At 39.2% G+C, this 20,514-nt stretch overlaps 1 protein-coding gene and 1 long non-coding RNA gene across 3 annotated transcripts in view; one reads left to right on the forward strand and one right to left on the reverse strand.

The window, feature by feature from the left end:
* The window catches only part of LOC121034890 (uncharacterized), a 131,034-nt gene that overhangs the window by 7,028 nt on the left and 103,492 nt on the right, over positions 1-20,514 (forward strand). The gene's annotated exons all lie outside the window — the stretch shown is intronic.
* The window catches only part of TNFSF8 (TNF superfamily member 8), a 28,358-nt gene continuing 23,832 nt past the window's right edge, over positions 15,989-20,514 (reverse strand). Inside the window, exons 3-4 of the mRNA XM_040482108.1 lie at positions 20,049-20,120; positions 15,989-18,357 (exon numbers count right to left, since the gene is read on the reverse strand). Coding sequence (XP_040338042.1) covers positions 17,963-18,357; positions 20,049-20,120 — 467 coding nt within the window. The 3' untranslated portion in view covers positions 15,989-17,962. The remainder of the gene's footprint in view (positions 18,358-20,048; positions 20,121-20,514) is intronic.

Below are 20,514 nucleotides of genomic sequence, written 5' to 3' on the forward strand. Positions count from 1 at the left end.
TATTTTTCAGGGATGTTGATGGCAGGTTTATTGAAATAGCAAGAGCTTCAACAATCTGTTCATCAATGGAGAAATGGTTTGAAAATTACCTTTGCACAAAGAAATACTAGACAGTAATTTAAAAGAATAAAGAACAATGACAGCAAAGACAGATCTGCAGGCACTGACATGAAAGGATATCTTTGCTATATGCATAAGCAAAAAAGCAAATCATAGACCAGTATGTATAGCAGGACTGCGTTTTTGTAAAAGAAAATGTATATGTGCTATATATATGTGTGTATATGTATATTACCAATTCTAAGACTTACATTTTTCATATTTTCATGTCTCTGAAATTAGGATGTTTCTTACAACGTGTGGTGTGTTACAGTTTAATTGATAGTGGTCGTTCTTTCTTGGTGGTACAGAAATTGATGGCACATTTTACAATTGACAGAAATTTGGCAGAATATGGCAGGTAAATAGATGAGTAGAGAGAAAGAAAGGTAAGAATGTATAAGCATAGGAAAAAGGGTACACATTGAATAATTGCTAGATGTCATCTTTAGGGATGGGATTGAAATGATAATAGGTGGCATTTTTCCCCTTCTTTTTAAAAATATTTCTTCCAATCGACATTGAATATGTAGATTCCGTGCTCCTGGATAGAAAGAACAAATATTGTTAAAATGTCGATACTACCCAAAGCAATCTACATATTCAATGCAATCCCTATCAAAATAACACCAGCATTCTTCACAGAACTAGAACAAACAATCCTAAAATTTGTATGGAACCGGAAAAGAGCCTGAATAGCCAAAGTAATCCTGAAAAAGAAAACCAAAGCAGGAGGCATCACAATCCTGGACTTTAAGATGTATTACGAAACTGTAATCACCAAGACAGTATGGTACTGGCACAAAAACAGAGACTTAGATCAATGGAATAGAATAGAGAACACAGAAATGGACCCACAAACATATGGCCAACTAATCTTTGACAAAGCAGGAAAGAATATCCGATGGAATAAAGACAGTCTTTTCAGCAAATGGTGTTGGGAAATCTGGACAGCGACATGCAGAAGAATGAACCTGGACCACTTTCTTACACTATACACAAAAATAAACTCAAAATGGATGAAAGACCTAAATGTAAGACAGGAAGCCATCAAAATCCTCGAGGAGAAAGCAGGCAAAAACCTCTTTTATCTTGGCTGCAGCAACTTCTTATTTAATACGTCTCCAGAGGCAAGGGAAACAAAAGCAAAAATGAACTGTTGGGACCTCATCAAAAAAAAAAGCTTCTGCACAGCGAAGGAAACAATCAGAAAAACTAAAACGCAACTGACAGAACGGGAGAAGATATTTGCAAAAAACATATCAGATAAAGGGTTAGTATCCAAAATCTATAAAGAACTTATCAAACTTAACACCCAAAAAACAAATAATCCAGTGAAGAAATGGACAAGACATGAATAGACACTTTTCCAAAGAAGACACCCAGATGGTTAACAGACACATGAAAAAATGCTCAACCTCACTCATCATCAGGGAAATACAAATGAAAACCACAATGAGATATCACCTTACCCTGTCAGAATGACTAAAATTAACAACTCAGGCAATGACAGATGTTGGCGAGGATGTAGAGAAAGAAGAACTCTTTTGCACTGCTAGTGGGAATGCAAGCTGGTGTAGCCACTTTGGAAAACAGTGTGGGGGTTCCTCAAAAAACTAAAAATAGAACTACCCTATGACCTAGCAATTGTACTACTAGGTATTTATCCAAAGGATACCGTTGGGTTGTTTCAATATGCACCCCAATGTTTATAGCAGCAGTATCAACAATAGCCAAAGTATGGAAAGAGCCCAAATGTCCATTGACTGATGAATAGATAAAGAAGATGTCATATAGGTGTATACAATTGAGTATTACTTGGCAATCAAAAAGAATGAAATCTTGCCATTTGCAACAATGTGGATGGAACTAGAGTGTATTATGCTACGTGAAATTAGTCAGAGAAAGACAAATATCTTATGACTTCACTCATTTGTGGAATTTAAGATACAAAACAGATGAACATAAGGGAAGGGAAGCAAAAATAATATAAAAACAGGGAGGGGGACAAAACACAAGAGGCTCTTAAATATAGAGAACAAGCTGAGGGTTGCTGGAAGGGTTGTGGGTGGAGGGATGGGCTAAATGAGCAAGGGACATTAAGGAGGACACTTGTTGTGATGAGCAGTGGGTATTATACCTAGGGGATGAATCAATGGATTCTGCTCCTGAAATCATTATTATACTATATGCTCACTAACTTGGATGTAAATTTTTAAAAATTTCTGAATTTAATTAAAATTTTCATTTGTGGTAAAAATGACCAAATCTTAAGGAACACTGATGAGTTTTCATGGATGTATATGACCCGTGTAACCATCACTCAGAATAGATTTAGAATATTTTCATCTTCCCAGAAATCTCCTTCATACCCAATCAATCAATAGTCAGCCCTCCTCCCCATAAACTCTACTGCCTTCTATCAACACAGATTAATTCACCAGTTCTGGACATTAAATAAATGTAATCATACATTTATGTATTCCATTCATCAAATGGAATAAAATGAGATGTTCTCTTTCGTGTCTGAGTTTCATTCATATTATTTGCGTGGCAGTAGCTTTTCTTTCCTTGTTGCCTAGGATTACATTGTGTAATTATACCATTCTTTATTTATCCATTATTCTGTTGGGACATTTGAGGTATCTTTGCTTTGGGACTATTACAAAATAAAGCTGTTGCATTCATGTACCTGTCTTTTTCTGGACATATGACCTTAATTCTCTTAGGACTGACTGCATGGCAGTAGAATGGTTAGATCATAGGGCAAGCATATGTTTAGCCTTAGTAGATATTGCCAAATAATTTTCCAAAGTGGTTTTACCATTTTCACTTCCCCCTTCAATTTATCAGATTTCCAGTTGCTTCACACCATCATCGACACTTGATATTGTCTGTCATCCTAATTTTAGCAATTCTGGAGCATGTGTAGTGTTATCTTATGGTGGTTTTAATTTCCATTTCTCTGACTACTAATGATATCAAACACCTTTCATAACCTTATTGGCCATACAGATATTCTCTTTTTTGAAGTTCTGTTTTGCTCATTTGAAAATTAGATTGGTTTGTTTTTTTTAGTTGACTTATGGAAGTTTTTATATATTGTGGATGTGAATCCTTTGTCATATATATATTACATTATATAATATAATATATATTACATATACTATATATAATATATATAATATATAATATAATATATATATATATTATATATATATATGAAATCTTCCCAAATATTTGTGGCTTTTTTATCCACTATGGTATCTATTCATTAACAGAAGTTATTAATTTAGATGAATGACAATTTATCATTCTTTTATGGTTGTGTCTTTGATATACTATAGAAAACATTTTAATAATAACATTTAAAGATATTTAAAATATATATATGTGTATACATATATATGTATATATATATACAGTAAAACCTTGGATTGTGAGTAACTTGTTCTGTGAGTGTTCCACAAGATAAGCAAACATTTCTAATAAATTTTAACTTCATAAGTGAGTGATGTCTTGCAATATGAGTAGTATGTGACACTGAATGTCACATGATCACAAATGAGCCAGTGGTTCTCAAAATTCACTTTGATATATGAGTGCTTTTGATTCCAAGCATGGTTCCAGAATGAATTATGCTCTCAAACCAAGGTTTTACAGTGTGTGTGTGTGTGTGTGTGTGTGTGTGTGTGTGTATACTTATTTATACATTTTCTTCACTTATTGTTCTGGCTAGGACTCCAGTTCAGTATTGCATAGAAATGGTAATAATGGGCCTCCTTGCCTTGTTACCAACCAGTGGACAAATTTTGCTATTTCACCACTGAGTATGATTTTAATTGTCGATATTTGTAAATAAAATTCTTTTGTGTTTTAATACGAAATTTTAAAAGAATTATGGGTATCTGTGAGGAACGCTTCATCTCTTTTCCAGATGTTTCTCATGAAGGAAGCTCAGTTAGTACAACTTCATGTCTCTCTTTGCTTATCCTGCCACGAGGATTGGTGGAGTAGCTTATCTGCTTGGTAGGTCTGGGAAGACTACTGTGGGTATATTCCTCTTGACTCCTCTCTTCATCTTCCCCTTGGGAGACCCCTGCTTTAGTCCAGGATTCATACTGGCTATGACAGGCCAGTATGTCTAGATCAGGGATTCAGCTAGCCTAGCTAGCAGGGTTGGCCCATTTGGCTCTCAAGCTAAGCTACATCCCCCAACCTGGCCCTTCAGAATAACGAAGTTGATATTTTAATTTCCTATCTACCTTAATCTTTGCTTTAATTTTCAATTTGTTTCAGAGCCTGGATGCAGAAGAAAAAAAGGCTTGCTACTTTTTATCTTTCTCTACCTTGAAACGTCAATAGTGGTAGCAAGCAATACTTTTACTTTTTTATTGCATTGTTTTTATCATTTGCATTTCTATTAATTTTTTAAATTTGAATATAGTTGACACACAATCTTACATTAGTTTCAGGTGCACAGCATAGTGATTCACCATCTCTATACATTATTCTATGCTCATCACAAGTGTAGCTACCATTTGTCACCATACCATTGGTTGCATTACTTTTAAATAAAACAAATTTGTCACAAAGAATGAAAGAAATTCTGTTAAAGCAAGATATTTTCAAGGTATAGTCTTCATGGGCCATTCTGCTTACCCTGGCCTTCTTTCTATTATCATTGCCCTGGCCACAGTCTTCCTGCTGTGCTTTAGCCAGGCTTCATCCTCCAACAGGAAGCTGTCCAACACCATTCCCTTCTTGAAGGCATTAGCTTTTCTCTCAGCACTACCACGTATGCACATCTAACTTGTCCTCTGGATCCCCTTTCTTCCCTGAAGGGCCAAGAGTGAGGTTCTGCAAAGCCAAACCTCACAGCTATCATAGGTGTTCCATCCATTAGTTGGACATTTCCAGAGAGACCCTAGAGTAAATGAACCTCTCAGGACTTTGTTTCCAAATCTTTAAATGAGAAATACAATGAGGGCCACCCACATAGGATACCTATGAAGATTAAAAGAGTTATTTGAACGTAAAAGCACTAACACTAATGCCCGGCTCATAGTAAGACTTTATTATGTGTTAGTTATTATTATTAGCTCATTTCATTGCATTTGTTGGGCTTTTCAGTATATCATTTTATACTTTAATCAGGATGTTTTGGGGACATAGAGCTTATTTTCCAAATTAGTTTTTAAGCTCTATAAAAGCAAATCTGGGTCTTGTACTTTCCTCACATTTCCTTTGTGCTAATCAAATTTACTGTCTGCAATAGCACAGTAAAATATTAATATTGGGATCTTTTCCTACTATATTTCTGAAATAGCACCGGCCTAATCTTTTTTGAAGTTGTGATATTATGGATGTGTCTCTAATATGCAGAAATTTTACTTTCTTTAAGTATTCAGAGAAAGATGAAGAAAACTTTCAGGAAATAGAATAAAAACTAATTTGTTCCTGAATATCTGGGTTGGAGTCCTGGTCTTTCCATTTATTTATTAGCTGGGTGATTTTCATCTCTGAGTCTCGATTTCTCTGTGTCAATAAAATGAGCCTAGTAATACTTCCTTTTTAATGCAATATTTACCTTCATTCCGTATTTCAATATTTGGATTGAAATACCAAAATAATCATATTTCTCCAACAAAAATATTTAAAAGTAGCTGAACCACTAGAATACTGTAAATCTGTACTGCACTCACTACTGTGTGTGCACTCACTAGATATCATCTATCATCATCATCATCATCATCTATCTATATCTGGCATTGTTGAGTTAGTTGCAGAAAAGTTATAGACCAATGTTTATCAAAGAAGTTTCTCTGCAGATGCTAATAGATGCTTCTGGGTCAGGGAGGGAGTTACAAATAAATGAAAAACTTGCAAAACTGGTCAGTTTCCACAGAATTATAATCAATTACAATGCATGGGACACAATTTGCATCTTTATGGACAAGAATTATTTGCATTACTATCAATTTTCTACAATTTCAGTGTGGTAAAAAATCTCAGAGACAATGAAAGCTTAAAATAATCTGAATTCATGAGCTAGTCAGTACTCTGTTTAAAGTTCAGTCTTTCACAATTTTTCCCGATACCACATGTCTTCTCAAACAGAAAGCTCTGTTCGCTAGTCCTTTATTTGAAAAGAGCTTTAAGGGGCGCCTGGGTGGCTCAGTGGGTTGAATGTCCAACTTTGGCTCAGGTCATGATCTTGCAGTTCATGAGTTTGAGTCCTGCATCAGGCTCTGTGTGGACAGCTCAGAGCCTGGAGCCTGCTTCAAATTCTGTGTCTCCCTTTCTCTCTGCCCTCTCCTGATCGTGCTCTGCCTCTCTCTCTCTCTCTCTCTTTCTCTCTCTAAAATAAATAAAGATTAAAAAAACCTAAAAGATGTAAAAGGAGCCTTGGGTTAATTATTTAAAAAAATATATGCACAGATAGCTCATTTAATGAATATAGAACATCTCCAGATGGAAAGATATTGAACTAAAAAGGAAAACTTCAATATAGGAAATTCTTTAAAAGGTGATTTTAGTTTCTATTCAAATCAATAAATATTTCATAAGTACCTACCATCTGATTCAAAGAACAAGAATGGTACCTTGTCTTTTGGGCACTTACAATGTTCTACCATCCATGGTGTTGGGTTTGGCCCCATGTTTGCATAGGATCCCGTGCCTGACAGTATATTTCTGGAAGTCTAGATAATTTAGTCTAGAAAATAGCCATATATGAGGTTCCATAATTCAAAGATAGTTACTTAAGTTCCCTTTACTAATGTAAATGGAAGACATTTCAGTTACCATCTTGCCTCTACTTCCAAACTCCCCTGGGTAGCTGATGGAAGAAAACTATACAAATCTAAGAACCAAAAATTGTCCTGGAGCATTACATTTTGAATCCCTACTTTAGAAGGGGACATTTCCATTAAAAAGGTCTTCACGATTATAAAGAAGCTCAGCTCCTCACATCTCAAACCACTTTTAGGTAAAATATGATCTTCACTTTTTTTGTGTGTAACTAAGAGGTCTATTAATGTGTTTTTAAAAAAAAAACAAAGAAAAACCTTTTTTTGTGCTCAAAATTTAATTTAAGCTTCTGAGATTAGAAAGCTCCTGGCAACTTTCATCAAGATTATATACTATCGCTACTGCTGTTACTACTATTATTACTACAACAAGAACCCTGTTTCATAGTCAGCTACTGTATTATCTACAACTAGACTGAATTGGGTCATTACAATGGTGTGTAGGAATTTCCTCAAGCTAAGGCGTCCAAGTTGTGATTTTAAAATTATTCTGTTTTTCATGGTTCTTCTGTCCTCTTTTATTGGAAGTGATCCCTTGTCACTGCTTTGGGTGGACTTGAATCTAAGATCTTCTTTTAGTTTGCCACTTCTTCACATTGTTAGGATTGATACTACCATGGTCAAAGCCCTTGCATTTGTCCATAGAACCTCTTACTCAGCACTTACAGACATGGTCTCTATATGATTCCAAAACACTTCACATTCCCCTCTCATAGACAACATTGAGAAGTTCAGGTAAAGACAGTGGCCAAATGGTACTCTTTGTGGGCAAATTTTTGATGTATGGTGTACAAGTGTGCATATCTGAACACATATGGAGCCATCAATAATACATGGTAGAGTCCACAAATATTTTCCTTTTCTTTACAAATTTTTAAATGTTTATTTTTTGAGAGAGAGAAAGAAAGACAGAGAGACTGAGTGTGGACAGGGGAGGGGTAAGAGAGAGATACAGAATCTGCAGGCTCCAGGCTCTGCGCTGTCAGCACAGAGCACGACATTGGGGCTCAAATTCACAAACCATGAGATCATGACCTGAGCTGAAGTCGGACGCTTAACTGACTGAGCTACCCAGGTGCCCCACAAATATTTTCTATAAAGGGCCAAATAGTAAGAATTTTAGGCTTTGCAAGTTATAGGGGCTGTCCTTCATTCTGGCACAATTACTTAACTTATAGTCATCATAACACAAAAGCAGCCATAGACTGTAAATAAATGAAAGGAGACAGCTGTGTTCCAATAAAACTTTATTCACAAAAACATGCAGACACCCCAGAGGCTATAGTTTGCTGACCTCAAAATATAGTATAGTCTGGACAAGAAATTATAATGCCAGGGGATCCCAGCTCTGCCCCTTACCAGCTGAGTGCATGGCTTAATTCTCTCATGTCAGTTGAAAGAATAGTTTTATAAGCTCTAAAGTACTATGCAGACATCTAATATGGTATTCATTCAATCATTCATCTATTCAACAAATATGTATATCAAATGCCTACCATGTGTCAAGAACTGTCCCAGAACAACAAGGTGATAGTAGGTAAGGATGAGTCACATAAACTTTGGGGAGGGTACCAATGTCAGGCTGTTGGGTGATTGTCAGGTTGGGGTCATAAGGTAAGGTGACAGCCTAGTGGGAGGGGGGGGGTTTCCCCTGAAGGGAATTGATGTTCATACAGTCACTCGTTTTGGGAAGTGGTTAATTCTGGGCAGGAAATGAGTTGGCACTTTGGGTTGGGGGTGGTCACACTTCTTTCTCTCTCCGGGACCAGGAAGAGTTGGGCCAAGACTCTAAGTCATGAAAAGGCCTAGGTAATTCTGGTTGTGGGGAGTGAGATGTTTCTTAGCTATGTGGAAGTAGGCATACAGTGATTGGTGTCATCAAGTTCATGATTTCCCACTTAGAGGGGCCAGAGACCAAGAGGAGAAGCCGCCAGCATTTATGGAGCAGCCAGCATGAAGACTCAGGGTTGTAGGGTCAGTGGCCTCAAAAAAGCAAGGTCCCTTCCAGAATCCAGAGTAGGATGTGAATGGTGCAGGATCAAACCAAAACAATTTGGAAGCAAGAAGTACTTTATTTTGTAGATACTGGCAGAAAGAGAACTATTTTTAAATGTTGTTCTTGCAACCAAATAATTGTAGTACAGGATGGTAAGTATTCAGATAGAAGTGAGGATGTCAAGGAAGAAATTGGATGCCTAACTTAGCCTGGGAATGGTTCTTGATAAATAAGTTCTGAGTTGAGATTTTATGAATGAGGTCAGGTTAACCAAGCAGAGAAAGGAGGGCAAGAACCATGTAGACAAAGGGATCAGCATATGCAAAATCAGGTGGCTTCAGAGGGAGTAGTGCAATGTCATTAGGGATGTGATTCTGGAGTCAGACTGTGAGCATTTACACCCTGGCTTCTGAGCTACTTAGACATATGTATGCATTTCTCTGAGCCTCCGTTTCTTCATCTGTAACATGGGAATGGCAACCTTTATCTCATAAAACAGCATAAGAATGAAATAGACAACAGTATCAAGGGCTTCAATAATGATGCCTGGAACCTGGCAAGCAGGCACTCAGTCAGTGTCAGTGATGATATACACTTATGTGATATAAAGCTATTTAAGTAAACACACCGTAATTAATGAAAAAGAAGCATGAAAATGTCAGATTCAGTTGAGGGCTATATATTTGAGTGCATGAAAGTCACTTTGGCAGTAGGAATGAAGCTTCCTTAAGCATTTTCTTGACTTTTCCTCATCTTGATGTGTCAATCCCATGATGGGTGGTGGCCTTTCTTCCCTTAACTACTTCGGCCCCTGGTGCTGAGAGCACCAGGCCAGCTGTTAAAATGGAACTAGTTGTGATAGCAGAAGGCAAAGTCAGAAAGGTCACGGCCATTATGTTTCCTTGGCCCCCAGCAGTGGGAACAAAATGATGAGATATGTCAGCTGGTTTTCACTTGGAGCTTTCTGTTCCCGAAGCTGGATCAGACTGCAATGCAGCATGTTTTTGATTAGTTGAGCTGATACCCTCAGCTGGTAATTCCCTATCTCACTGAAAATGAATCTACACATTTCTTGAGTGCTGACTTTGTGCTAGACACTGATCTAAATGCTGGGGCTTGGGGTGAATTCTTGCTCCTAGATGCTCAATCCTAAGTGGAAAAAAAAGACACACAAACACCAACATTCCAGTATGTGAATAGTGTTGCCATGAGGGAGACACAGGGAGGTCACCCCCAGTACTCCATCTCTCAAATATTCAATAGGCTTATCCGGGCTAGTTTTCCCGATAGTATGAAAGCATTCATTGGGTGTTTGCCTCATGAACACCTTTGTTGGCCCAATGGCTGGTTTTTCCAGAGGCAGATGGAGATGACTTCAGTGAGTTTGAGGAAATATCATTGCCCTCATATTTGCCCTTGAGATTTTTCCTGCTCCTCTCCCACAGTGAAACTCCTTTGCAGATACTGAATGTAATAAAAGACCTCACATTTGTACACTTTCCAAGCTTTTGTATGTTCTTCTCACAGCTTTGGAAAGGATTATGCTTCTTATTTTACAGTTGAGGAACCTTAGAGAGTGTCTGTGACTCATAAAGATTCTCATGTTAATCACTGTCTGAGTTAGGATTCAAACTCAGGTTTCCAAACCGTCCATTCCCATGTGCCACCCCCAGACTTGGTTCTCTCTTTCCTCCACCATAGGGCAAGTACATCCCCTACATTGGACTACATCCCAAGCTTTCAACATATTAGTTACAATCTTGTCCCAGCTCTTGCCCAAACTGCCCAAGGTAAAGATCTGGACCAAAAGCAATTTTTTAAAACTCAGTGATAATTACAACTGAATACCATCATTGTGACTTAATGTTGTTTTTGGTAGTGTCTAGACCCTCATATTTGCATAAATGGCAGAAGGGGAGGGAGAATCCATTTCCCAAAGTCATCTGGGGGGAAACGGGGAAGCATAAGGGATTCAGAGAACTCTTCTATGCTTACTAGGGAAAGTCATCTGAATCAGCAGTCCTCAAACTGTTCAGTGTTCCTGAATGACAATCTCATAGATTTATCAAAATTTAGTAGTTCTGGGTGGATGTGAAATTCTGTATTTTTAACAAGCTCTCTGGCATGCGTTCAGGGCACAACACAGATAGTGAGGTTTTAAACCACTAACTCTCAAACTTAACTTAAAGTTTGGGAGTTTAAATTAATCCTGATGCCTGGGTAGTAACCCCAGAGATTCTAATTTTATTGGTCTGGGCTGTGGGCTGGGGATCAGGCATTACAAAGTTTTTTAGTTGAAGGGTGCCTGGGTGGCTTTGTCAGTTAAGTCTCAGATTTTGGTTCTGGTCATGATCTCATGGTTTGTGGGTTCGAGCCCTGCATTGGACTCTCTGCTGTCAGTTCAGAGCCTGCTTTGGATCCTCTGTCCCCCCACTCTTCCCCTACACTGCTCGTGCTCTCTCTTTCTCTCAAAAACAAATAAGCATTAAAAAAAATTCTTTTAAGTCTTTCAGTTAATTCTAAGATGCAGCAAAATTTGATTTAAATTCCAGTGTGGGTATACCCACCTATACAATGATTACAATAGCATATAGCTATCTCATAGGGACAGGAAGGGAAATGGATTATATAGCGAATATGGTACACCTAGCTCATAGAGAGGGTTCAATAATCCAAGTGAAGGGTTTTTTTTTTTTTTTTGTTTTGTTTTGTTTTTGTTTTTGCCTTCCAAATTCTCAGATGGCACAGACGGGTTCTGGCGTCTGGACATTTCCCCTTTCTTTAATAGCTTTCTTACTCTCTTGAGTGCTGAGAAACATTCTAGGAGAAAAGGTGGCTTTCAATTCACATTTCTATACTTTTTAGAGAATTTTTAGTCTTTTTTTCTCTTTTGGGTGGCTTGTTTGGTATCTTTTCCCTAGAATATGGTCTGTGTTTTTAGAGATTTTCTTTGATTATTCATTTAAGGAATAGTTATTGAACGGCTATTATGTCCCAGGGGATGGGCTGGGCTGTGAGGACCCAGTGCTGAATAAGATTGACAGGATTCCTGCCTTCTAGGAGTTTAGATGCCAGAGAGGAAGTACATAAAGAGAACCAGGGTAAATAGCATCATGCCCACAAGGACAGGACAAATAGGGAAGAAGACAGCAGGGAATTAGGTGAGGCCAGAAGAGTCAAGAAGGCTTCTCTAAGGAGATCAGAACAATGATGAGAGTTAGCCAGAGAGAGAGAGTGAAGTGAATATTCCAGGCAGAAGGAAGAACACTTCCAAACACCTGGTGGCAAGACTGAACATGAAAGGTTTGAGGAACTGGGAGAAGTTCAATGTGATTTGAGTATCAAGCACAAGGTGGGAGGTGGCATGAAGTGAGAGAGGAAAGAAAGATCTTGATGTGGAGGGAGCTGGTTTAGAGAGCTTAGATTTTAGGAAGGCTGCTGGGTCCACAGTGGTTGGAGAATGGAATGTTGGAGTGGGAAATGTTCACACATCAGGACTTGAATTCCAGCTCTATGACCCAGTGGCTGTGTGATGTTGGCCGTGCTACTCAACGTCTCAGAGTCTCAATGTCACTGTGCACAATGTGGGGATAACAATACCTGCCTCACAGGGCTGTTTTGAGGATTCAGTGAGTGTGTTGTGAAAAGTGCAGGACATGGAAGAGCTTGATAGGTGGTCATTACTACTCAGTCCCCAGAATGATGGTGCTATCTAGAAACGGGATTTGTAAGAGGTAAGACAGGAGCCAGGATGTGAGTTAGGAGGTGACAAGGGTGACACAGGTGAGATGGTGCTGGTGAGGACAAGAGAACTTGATGAACTAGACAGATATTGATTGGATAAATAATAGGAAAGAAGGGTTGTGAAAGACTCAGATCATCCTTGAGATTTAGGACATAGGAATAGTGACAAGTTTGGGGTGAGTACTTTGAAGTCAGTTTTACATGTTGAGATTGTATCCATCAGGGATCATTTACAGAGAACAGACGTCATGCCAGCTTGTTTAGCAGGAAGGCATTTATCACAGACTTGCCAAGAGGGCTGAAGACACAGAATCTAGGTTGGGCTTTCAGGAGAAACCTCTAATGCTGTCCCACAGAACAGGGCTGCTTGGTTGGCTGCTGTCTTTTCAACAATCTTGCAATCAGGAAGCTGCCCCTCTAGAGCCACAACACCACTGTTTCAAACAGGAAACCACCATAATCAGGAAGCAGCTACTGCTGCCAGATCTAGAACCACTGCTAATCTGCAACAGACATGTCATCAGAGTGGATGTTCCTGTCCCTACGCTCAGACTCACTGCACCCACCAACCTCATATCTGAACACCGGAGCCTCTGCAAATGCCACCTGCAGAAAACCCAACACTTCCACAGAAGTGGGCTTGCTAGAAAAGTGGACAACGTTCTAAAATCTTGTCCATCTTGTACTAAACTCTTCTAGAACCCAAGCTGCAATAGAATTAGCAAAGTGTATTTTGAACCTTCCAACTTGTGGAGCAGGGAAAGTCACACTACAACAGCATTTGTAGACTGTGGGTTGTGACTCATGACAGCATCATCAAATCTATTCAGGTGGTCACAACAAGATTTTTTTTTCTTAGTCATGAGCAGTTAGGGTAAGTATTGCTTAATGTATCCTTGGTCTTAGAGTTGTGTGTGTGTGTACACATTTTTGTTTGCAGAGTAGAGCATTTCTTCTCCTGAGTCATGGTAAACACACTTGAAAGCCACTACACTAGATGTGGAGTGCCAATCTTCCATTGTAAGGTCTCAGAAATAACTAATGGGTAGAGCCCAGTGGCTACTGAATATGTGGGGTTGAATTTTAGGAGCAAAGCAAAGCTGGAGAGACCAATTATGCAGTCATTGGCAAGAAGATGCCATTGAAACCAGGGGGAGTTGATTAGGCCATGCAGGGAGATAGCATGGAGTGTGAAGAGAAAAGAGGTCTGGAATAGACCACAAGGAATATGGACATTTGGTCTTGGGGGAGAATTTTCCTCCTGGGGTTGTGCTCATCCTTCATGCTTTCTGGTGTTTTTTATTTACTCTCTAGAGAAAGAACTGGATCCAGGGAAGCTCCAGAGTGCCTTGTGACCCCATGTTAATTGGAGCTGATTCTGTAGCAGCCTGGTGGAGCCATGGCTCATACCGTGCTGGGTCACGAACCAGCACCTGGCATGGGGTCCTAGGAGCATACCACACTGGCATTCAGGAGTTGTGTGTGGAATGGATGTTCAGAGCACAGAAGTTCTAGGAAAGATGGAAAGAGCTTTTTAGATTCCAAAGCTCCAGCTCATGAGCTGTGACCACAGACGGGTCTAACCTCATCAGTCAAGGTTGACTCAGTAGTGTCAGGGTACTATTTATAATTTTCAAAGAGTATTTTTGCTATATAGAAGAATAGAAGGAGCTGTTCAGGGAGATATGTTCTTTGTAGCAATATCAAGAGGCAAACTAAATGTTCATCCATAGAAACATGGACCACCTGGCATAGTCAAACAATGAAATAGGATAAAGCAGTTAAATAGGTGAGCCAGATCTACGTGTGTCAATCTGTATAAATATCAAAAAGTTAACATTACATGAAAAATTTCAAGTCACATAATGTGATATGAAGTATGATATCATTTATTAAAAATTTTAAAGCACACAAAATTGTACTATACATACTTATGGGAAAAAAACTAAAAAATTATGTAAGTGAAGGGGGTGTGCAAACTTCTGGGCAGTGGCTCTCTTGGGGGAGGCTACAGGGAAATGGATGGAGGAATGAGACTTTGCTCTATCTGCAATGTTTTCTTTTTAAAAAGAAGCAGAAGCAAATATGGCAAAATATTAATAGTTATTAAATAAGCAGTGAGGCACTGGAAGAAATTATTTTCTGTTCTTTTCATAATTAAAAATAAATACAAGTGTATATACATTTTGCAATGCCCAGAGCAAGAATCAAGCTTCCTCCCCTGACAACAGGTTAAGCAGGTGACCTGTAAAACAACTACTAGAGCAAAGTGGGTATGCACACACACACACACACACACACACGTGTATATAAAACACACATATATAACACAAACATGTGTGTATATAATACACATACATACACATATGTGTACATGTATACATATATTATACACACACATATATACACACATGCATAACTTCAAATTAAAACAGTAAGCTTTTAATTTTTAAATTATTTCTTCAGTTTCTGAGAGATTATACTTTTCTATACGGGACCCTGACCTTTTTCTGTGATTTGACCATGAATCTACAGACTATCTGTGTCTCATTTTGAATGATGATCCTGGAGGATCCAAGTGGTGCAAAGAAGAACAAAGGAAGTCCCTGAATGCTGGGGACCACCATGGTGGAGGGCTGGAAAGATATGACCTGAGGAATTACAGAAAGACTACAGGACAAAGCCAATAAAGGCTGGTGGGAAATAATGGAGAGGGGAGTCAGGAGGCTGGGCTCAGCTGCTAGCTCAAATCCCAGCTCTGCTGCTAACCACATGTGAGGACTTGATGTCTCTGCCCTCTAGTGGGCTTGCATTCAAACTTTGGTTTAGCTCATCTCTCAGGACTTTTTCCAGACACGACTTCTCAATCCTCTTAACTTAAGGGCTTTGTCCCCCCATGCCAGAATAATCAGTGGTATTCCAGGGATTCTGGAAGGCTCCCTTGTTTGGTAAATTCTACCCAATTTCCTTATTTCCTCCCTCTACAGATTGTTCCTATCAACCCTCCTGGGCATGCTGTGCCCTCCTCTGAGCCAACCTTTGTGTGACTGGGGAATTTAAGAGGGAACTGGGGTAAGTTGAGGAGGCATCAGTGGGTGATAGACAGACTGGGTGAAGAAAAAGTTACCAAACTTTTTGGAGAAAGAAAGTCTTATAAATTTCTCAAGGGTAGGAACACATCTACACTGATAGTTTCTTATCAACTCACACATCATCCTTCTATACAAGTTCCGCATGTATACTGTGTGTGTGTGTGTGTGTGTGTGTGTGTGTCTGACTGAGCTCCAGTTGGGTTTTGCCCAAGGGGACATATGTTTCGGGTAGCTTGGGTTCCCAGTTAGAGAAATTATTTATTTTATTTGCATAGATACTACCACATTCCCAAGGGCTGGTTAACCCTCAAAGAGTAAGAGAATCTAGTTTTAAACTTTCCAGGTTATCCACTCCCTATTATTTTCAGTTGAGTTGCTAATGATTACCTTTTTTTTTCTGTCTTGCTACAGAACTGCTTTAAATGTCCTGTGTCTTCAGCTGTTGGCTTTCAGAGCATTGCTTGACAGAGATTGAGAGTAGGAATCACTCAAGTGCAAAAGTCAGGTGTTTCTGCTCAGAGAAGGAATGGGATTCTTTCTGAAGTTTGAGTATGAGACAGTAGAAAATTTCCTTAGTTTATACAAGCTTAGATTGGAGATACCTTTTCAAGAATGCATGAGTTGGCTTAAACAAGGTTCATTTGTCCTTCTGAGTTAGAGTATAACTCAAATGCCACATACCCCCTTACTTGCTAGTTTTGGGTCCTCGAAACCTGTCTCTGTGTTTGCAACATACTTGGCTTGCTCAATTCAAAACTTCTAATGCCCGCTCCTCCCAAAGAATCTACTCATAGAAAGTGTTATGAGAAATGTAGACTTTACTGAATATTTCATAGAGGAGGCCGAAGAGGAGGTTAACATACTATGCTGCTCAGCAAATGACTTAAATTTTTTCCCTAGCTATTTTGTTTTTCCAATTCTTTCTCATCCATACCAACAAGACTGGGTCTTTTTTTTTCTTTCTTTCTTCTTTTACACTTTTTTCTAGTCTTTCTCTGACAAATGCACCCGACTTCCTACATTTTTCTTTTCCCTCCTCTTTTTTTGAGAAAAATGCAAATTTTGCTCCAGTCTTTTGCATGGCAGTTAAGGGTCCCTTTTTTCTTCTGAAGCATAAATTCTGAGGATTTATACTTCAAGCTGAATGGTCCTTCTTTCAAACAGATAAGGTGCTCCTTGGAAATGATGGATGGATGTAAAGGTAGGTTGATGGAGCTAGAGAAATCTCATGGTTACCCAACTCAGGAGAGGAGTTTACCATTGTTCAGAAGTCCTTCTCACCATTTACAGGGCCATAATCATTTATCAACAACACTTTGGGGCCTTAATAACCCTTCACAGAAATGGTTCCCTAAGAGAGATCATGTGAGAAATGACGGCAGCTATTGCCTGACCAAATGGCTGCATCACCATGACCACTGCACACTGATGGAGCATTTGCAGAATGCACAGCCCTTCCCCACAAGAAACAAAAGGTGTCTGCTATTGACTTACTGTCAATCTTAACTTGAATGGAGTCAAGCCTGGTCAGGTGGTTTTCCAAATACCAGGAGGCCTTTTAGATTCAGGATGGTCAGTTGGGCAGTCCTTTCTTTTATACATTTTAGATCCCACTGTTCACATCATTTGGCAAGGTACCATGAGTCTTGTCCCCAAATTCTGACTGTGCTGAGGTGGCATGCAGCCAGATACTACTAGTATCATTGGATTTATATTGGTGTGAGGGCCTTTCCTTTGGTTACGGGGCTTCTAGAACACTGCTTGGGATCTTAGTTCACAGGTCTGGGATGAGAGATCCTGGTCTTCTGAGATGGTAGAGATTTTGGATAGATTCAAATCCAGCCCCTTCACTTCTCAGACATGGATCCAGAGTTCCAGGGAGGGGAAAGGAATAGCTCCAGGTCATACAGTGAGTTAATGATTGGGCCAGGGCATGAATCCATCCCTTCTGATACCTATGTGGGACTTTTCCCACCACACTGCCTTGCTTCCCTGCCTTCTATTTGAAAGATACTTCATTCAAAACTGTTCTTTTTTTTTTTTTTTTTTTTTTTAACCCTGGAGCTGTATCTTCCCAAGAGACAAGAAGGAGAAGCGTGTTATTTAATACCCTTTGTGGTTTTAGTCTTGGTCTTGAGTTTTCTTTTTGCCCAAGTGTTTGATGGATGAATACTGTATGGTAGAGAGTTGCTTTCTTCCTGAAGGCCAGGAGAAATGGTTCAGTCTAAACTACTATATAAGAAGATGGACAACACATTCTCAAGAGGAAAGGTGTTTGTATCCACATACTGGAATTTATCCACTTTGACTGATATGGTGGTATTGACCTGCAGATGCTCCAGCAAGAACTGAGAGAGATTTTGGTATATGTTTTTGTTTTGCACTCCAGATTCACACACTGTCACCAGCGCCTGCTTTTTGACATCTTTGTTGATGAGAAGCTCCAACTTTAGGTCAACAGAATGTTCTGGGCATTTCACGAGAAATTGCAGTTGGCAAATGATGAAGTACCAACCTGGGAACTGGATTACCAGATTCCCATCCTGATAGCTGACTCCATGGACAATGCCATCTTTGTTCCAAGACAACTTGGATTTGTTTATATGCTTTGACACTAGAAAGAGAAGGATAAGAAGACAGAATTATTGGGCATATTTCAGGGGCAGATTGGAAATGTGAAGTTTTTATTCAAGGTTTCCCATTTGAGACTCGTGTTTTCTATAGTATTTCCTGCTGTTCCAACCATCTGGAATATCTTACATGTTACTCATCCTAGGCACTGCTTAACATTCAAGGGACAGGTGCAAAACACCCCTCTTCCTTTTTCTCTAATGCTTAAAGCTGAAGGGTCAGAACATACATGGTAATGGACTGCTACCTCTTATAGAATCATTTTCCACTTAATAATATATTATATTATATTACATTATATTATTATTATTATTATTACTATCTTTCCTTTTTGAGACTGTGAGCTCTTGTACTGTATTCCCCCATAAGTTCTGGACCATCATGTTGATTTATTCAATCAATCAATGAATGCTTCATCAATAAGGGAGTACTATTTGGTAGACATTGCATAAAGTGAGATATGATATTTAGTTTTTTTTTCAATTAGTAACCAATTCAGGCATCAAGTGTCCAGCAGAACTGCAGTCTGTTGATTTTCATATTAAGATGTGTCCTTAACAACTCATTGTCTGAATTTTTTAATGTATTCCTCTTTTTAAAAGGGCAGCCAAACATAATTGTATAGATCACACAAGTGTACAATAAGGGACTCTTCCCAGCTGGGATTTATAGAAAAGCAGACGATGTGGCAGACATTTTCATGTGGAAAGCCAAGTCTCTCTGAGTCCTAACAAGTGAAAATCAGCACTGATTAGTCAGGGTGCCTTTCAGAACTGGAAAGCTGGCATTCGTTTTAATTGCCTTCCCTTTAGGCCTCATTGCGATTCAACTGAAGAGTGAGAACTAATCTAGCTGCAAAATTGAATTTTTAAAATGGGCAGAATGGCTATTCAGAGAATCTTGGCCATCCTCTCCATATCTCAGCTTTCACAGTGTAAGTGCCTTGTATTGTTTCCTTTATAAGGGGCCTCTTACCTGATGCATGCTGCAATATGCAAATAGGCTATGTGCCAGCATGTTCATTAAGCTGTCAATCGGGGGACAAGGCAATTTTGTGGTTCCCTTGTGAATAACTTGACAGAGGCAAAGACTAAAAGCCTGCTTCTCTTTCATGAGGAAAAGCACTGTACACTTGGCCCAAAACTTGTATGTGGCTGAATAAAGAGGGACCATGGGGGTGGGGCACAAATGCCTTCACAGGCCAGGTTGGTAATGCAAAATTGGGAAGGAGGCTGAGGAAGGAAGAGTCTTGTGAGTTCTCCCCTTTACCCCTAAGGCCTTTTTAAAATATATATTTTTAAATGTACATTTATTTATTTGAGAGAGAGAGCGAGCGAGCAGGGGAGGGGCAGATGGGGAGGGAGAGAGAGAATCCCAGGTAGGCTCTGCACTGTCAGTGCATAGAGCCCGATACAGGGCTCGACCTCATGAATAGTGAGATTATGACCTGAGTGGAGGCCAAGAGTCAGATGCTCAACTGACTGAGCCACCCAGGTTCCCCTCCCCCTAAGGCTTTTAAAATCAAATTATAAAAAATAGCATGCAGGCTATAGACCATATCTGCAGGTCATATTTAGCCATGGGCTTCTACTTGTGACCTCTGGGTTAGAGGTTTCAGAAAGGCCACAGGAAGTGGCCCTCATATGGATGGAGTTCCTAGATTCAGTTACTGACCTTGGAGGTAGGCCCATGACTTCTTGAATGGAGCCTTTTCCAGTATACATGAGATGTCTTCTGAGCAATTTCCTAAAAATAAGGAGATCACACATTAAATGTCTTACTCTACTCTGGGAACTGGAGACACCAGATCTTTTTTCATGACCCTTTGATAGAGACAATTAGTATTCTGTTTCCATTTGGAGGTCTAAAAGGAAACCTGTTTATTTATCATTTTTGCCACCAAGTATCTTAAGGTTATTTTCAATTGGTTGCTTCCACTTGGACATTTACAAAAGATTGGAAATTGGGGGAAGAAAACTAATATGACCTGAATTCCCCTAAGTGCCAGGTGCCATTCCTGTCGGTTTACATACTTCCATTCACTTAATCTTTGCAGCAACTCTATTAGAGTGGTATTATTAAGTCCCTTTTATAGATGGAAAAAAGCCTAGGGACCAGACAGATTAAGCACATTGTCCCA

The sequence above is a fragment of the Herpailurus yagouaroundi genome, unplaced genomic scaffold (assembly GCF_014898765.1).
Source record: "Herpailurus yagouaroundi ecotype Mexico unplaced genomic scaffold, PumYag 160, whole genome shotgun sequence".
In the NCBI taxonomy this organism is placed as follows: domain Eukaryota; kingdom Metazoa; phylum Chordata; class Mammalia; order Carnivora; family Felidae; genus Herpailurus; species Herpailurus yagouaroundi.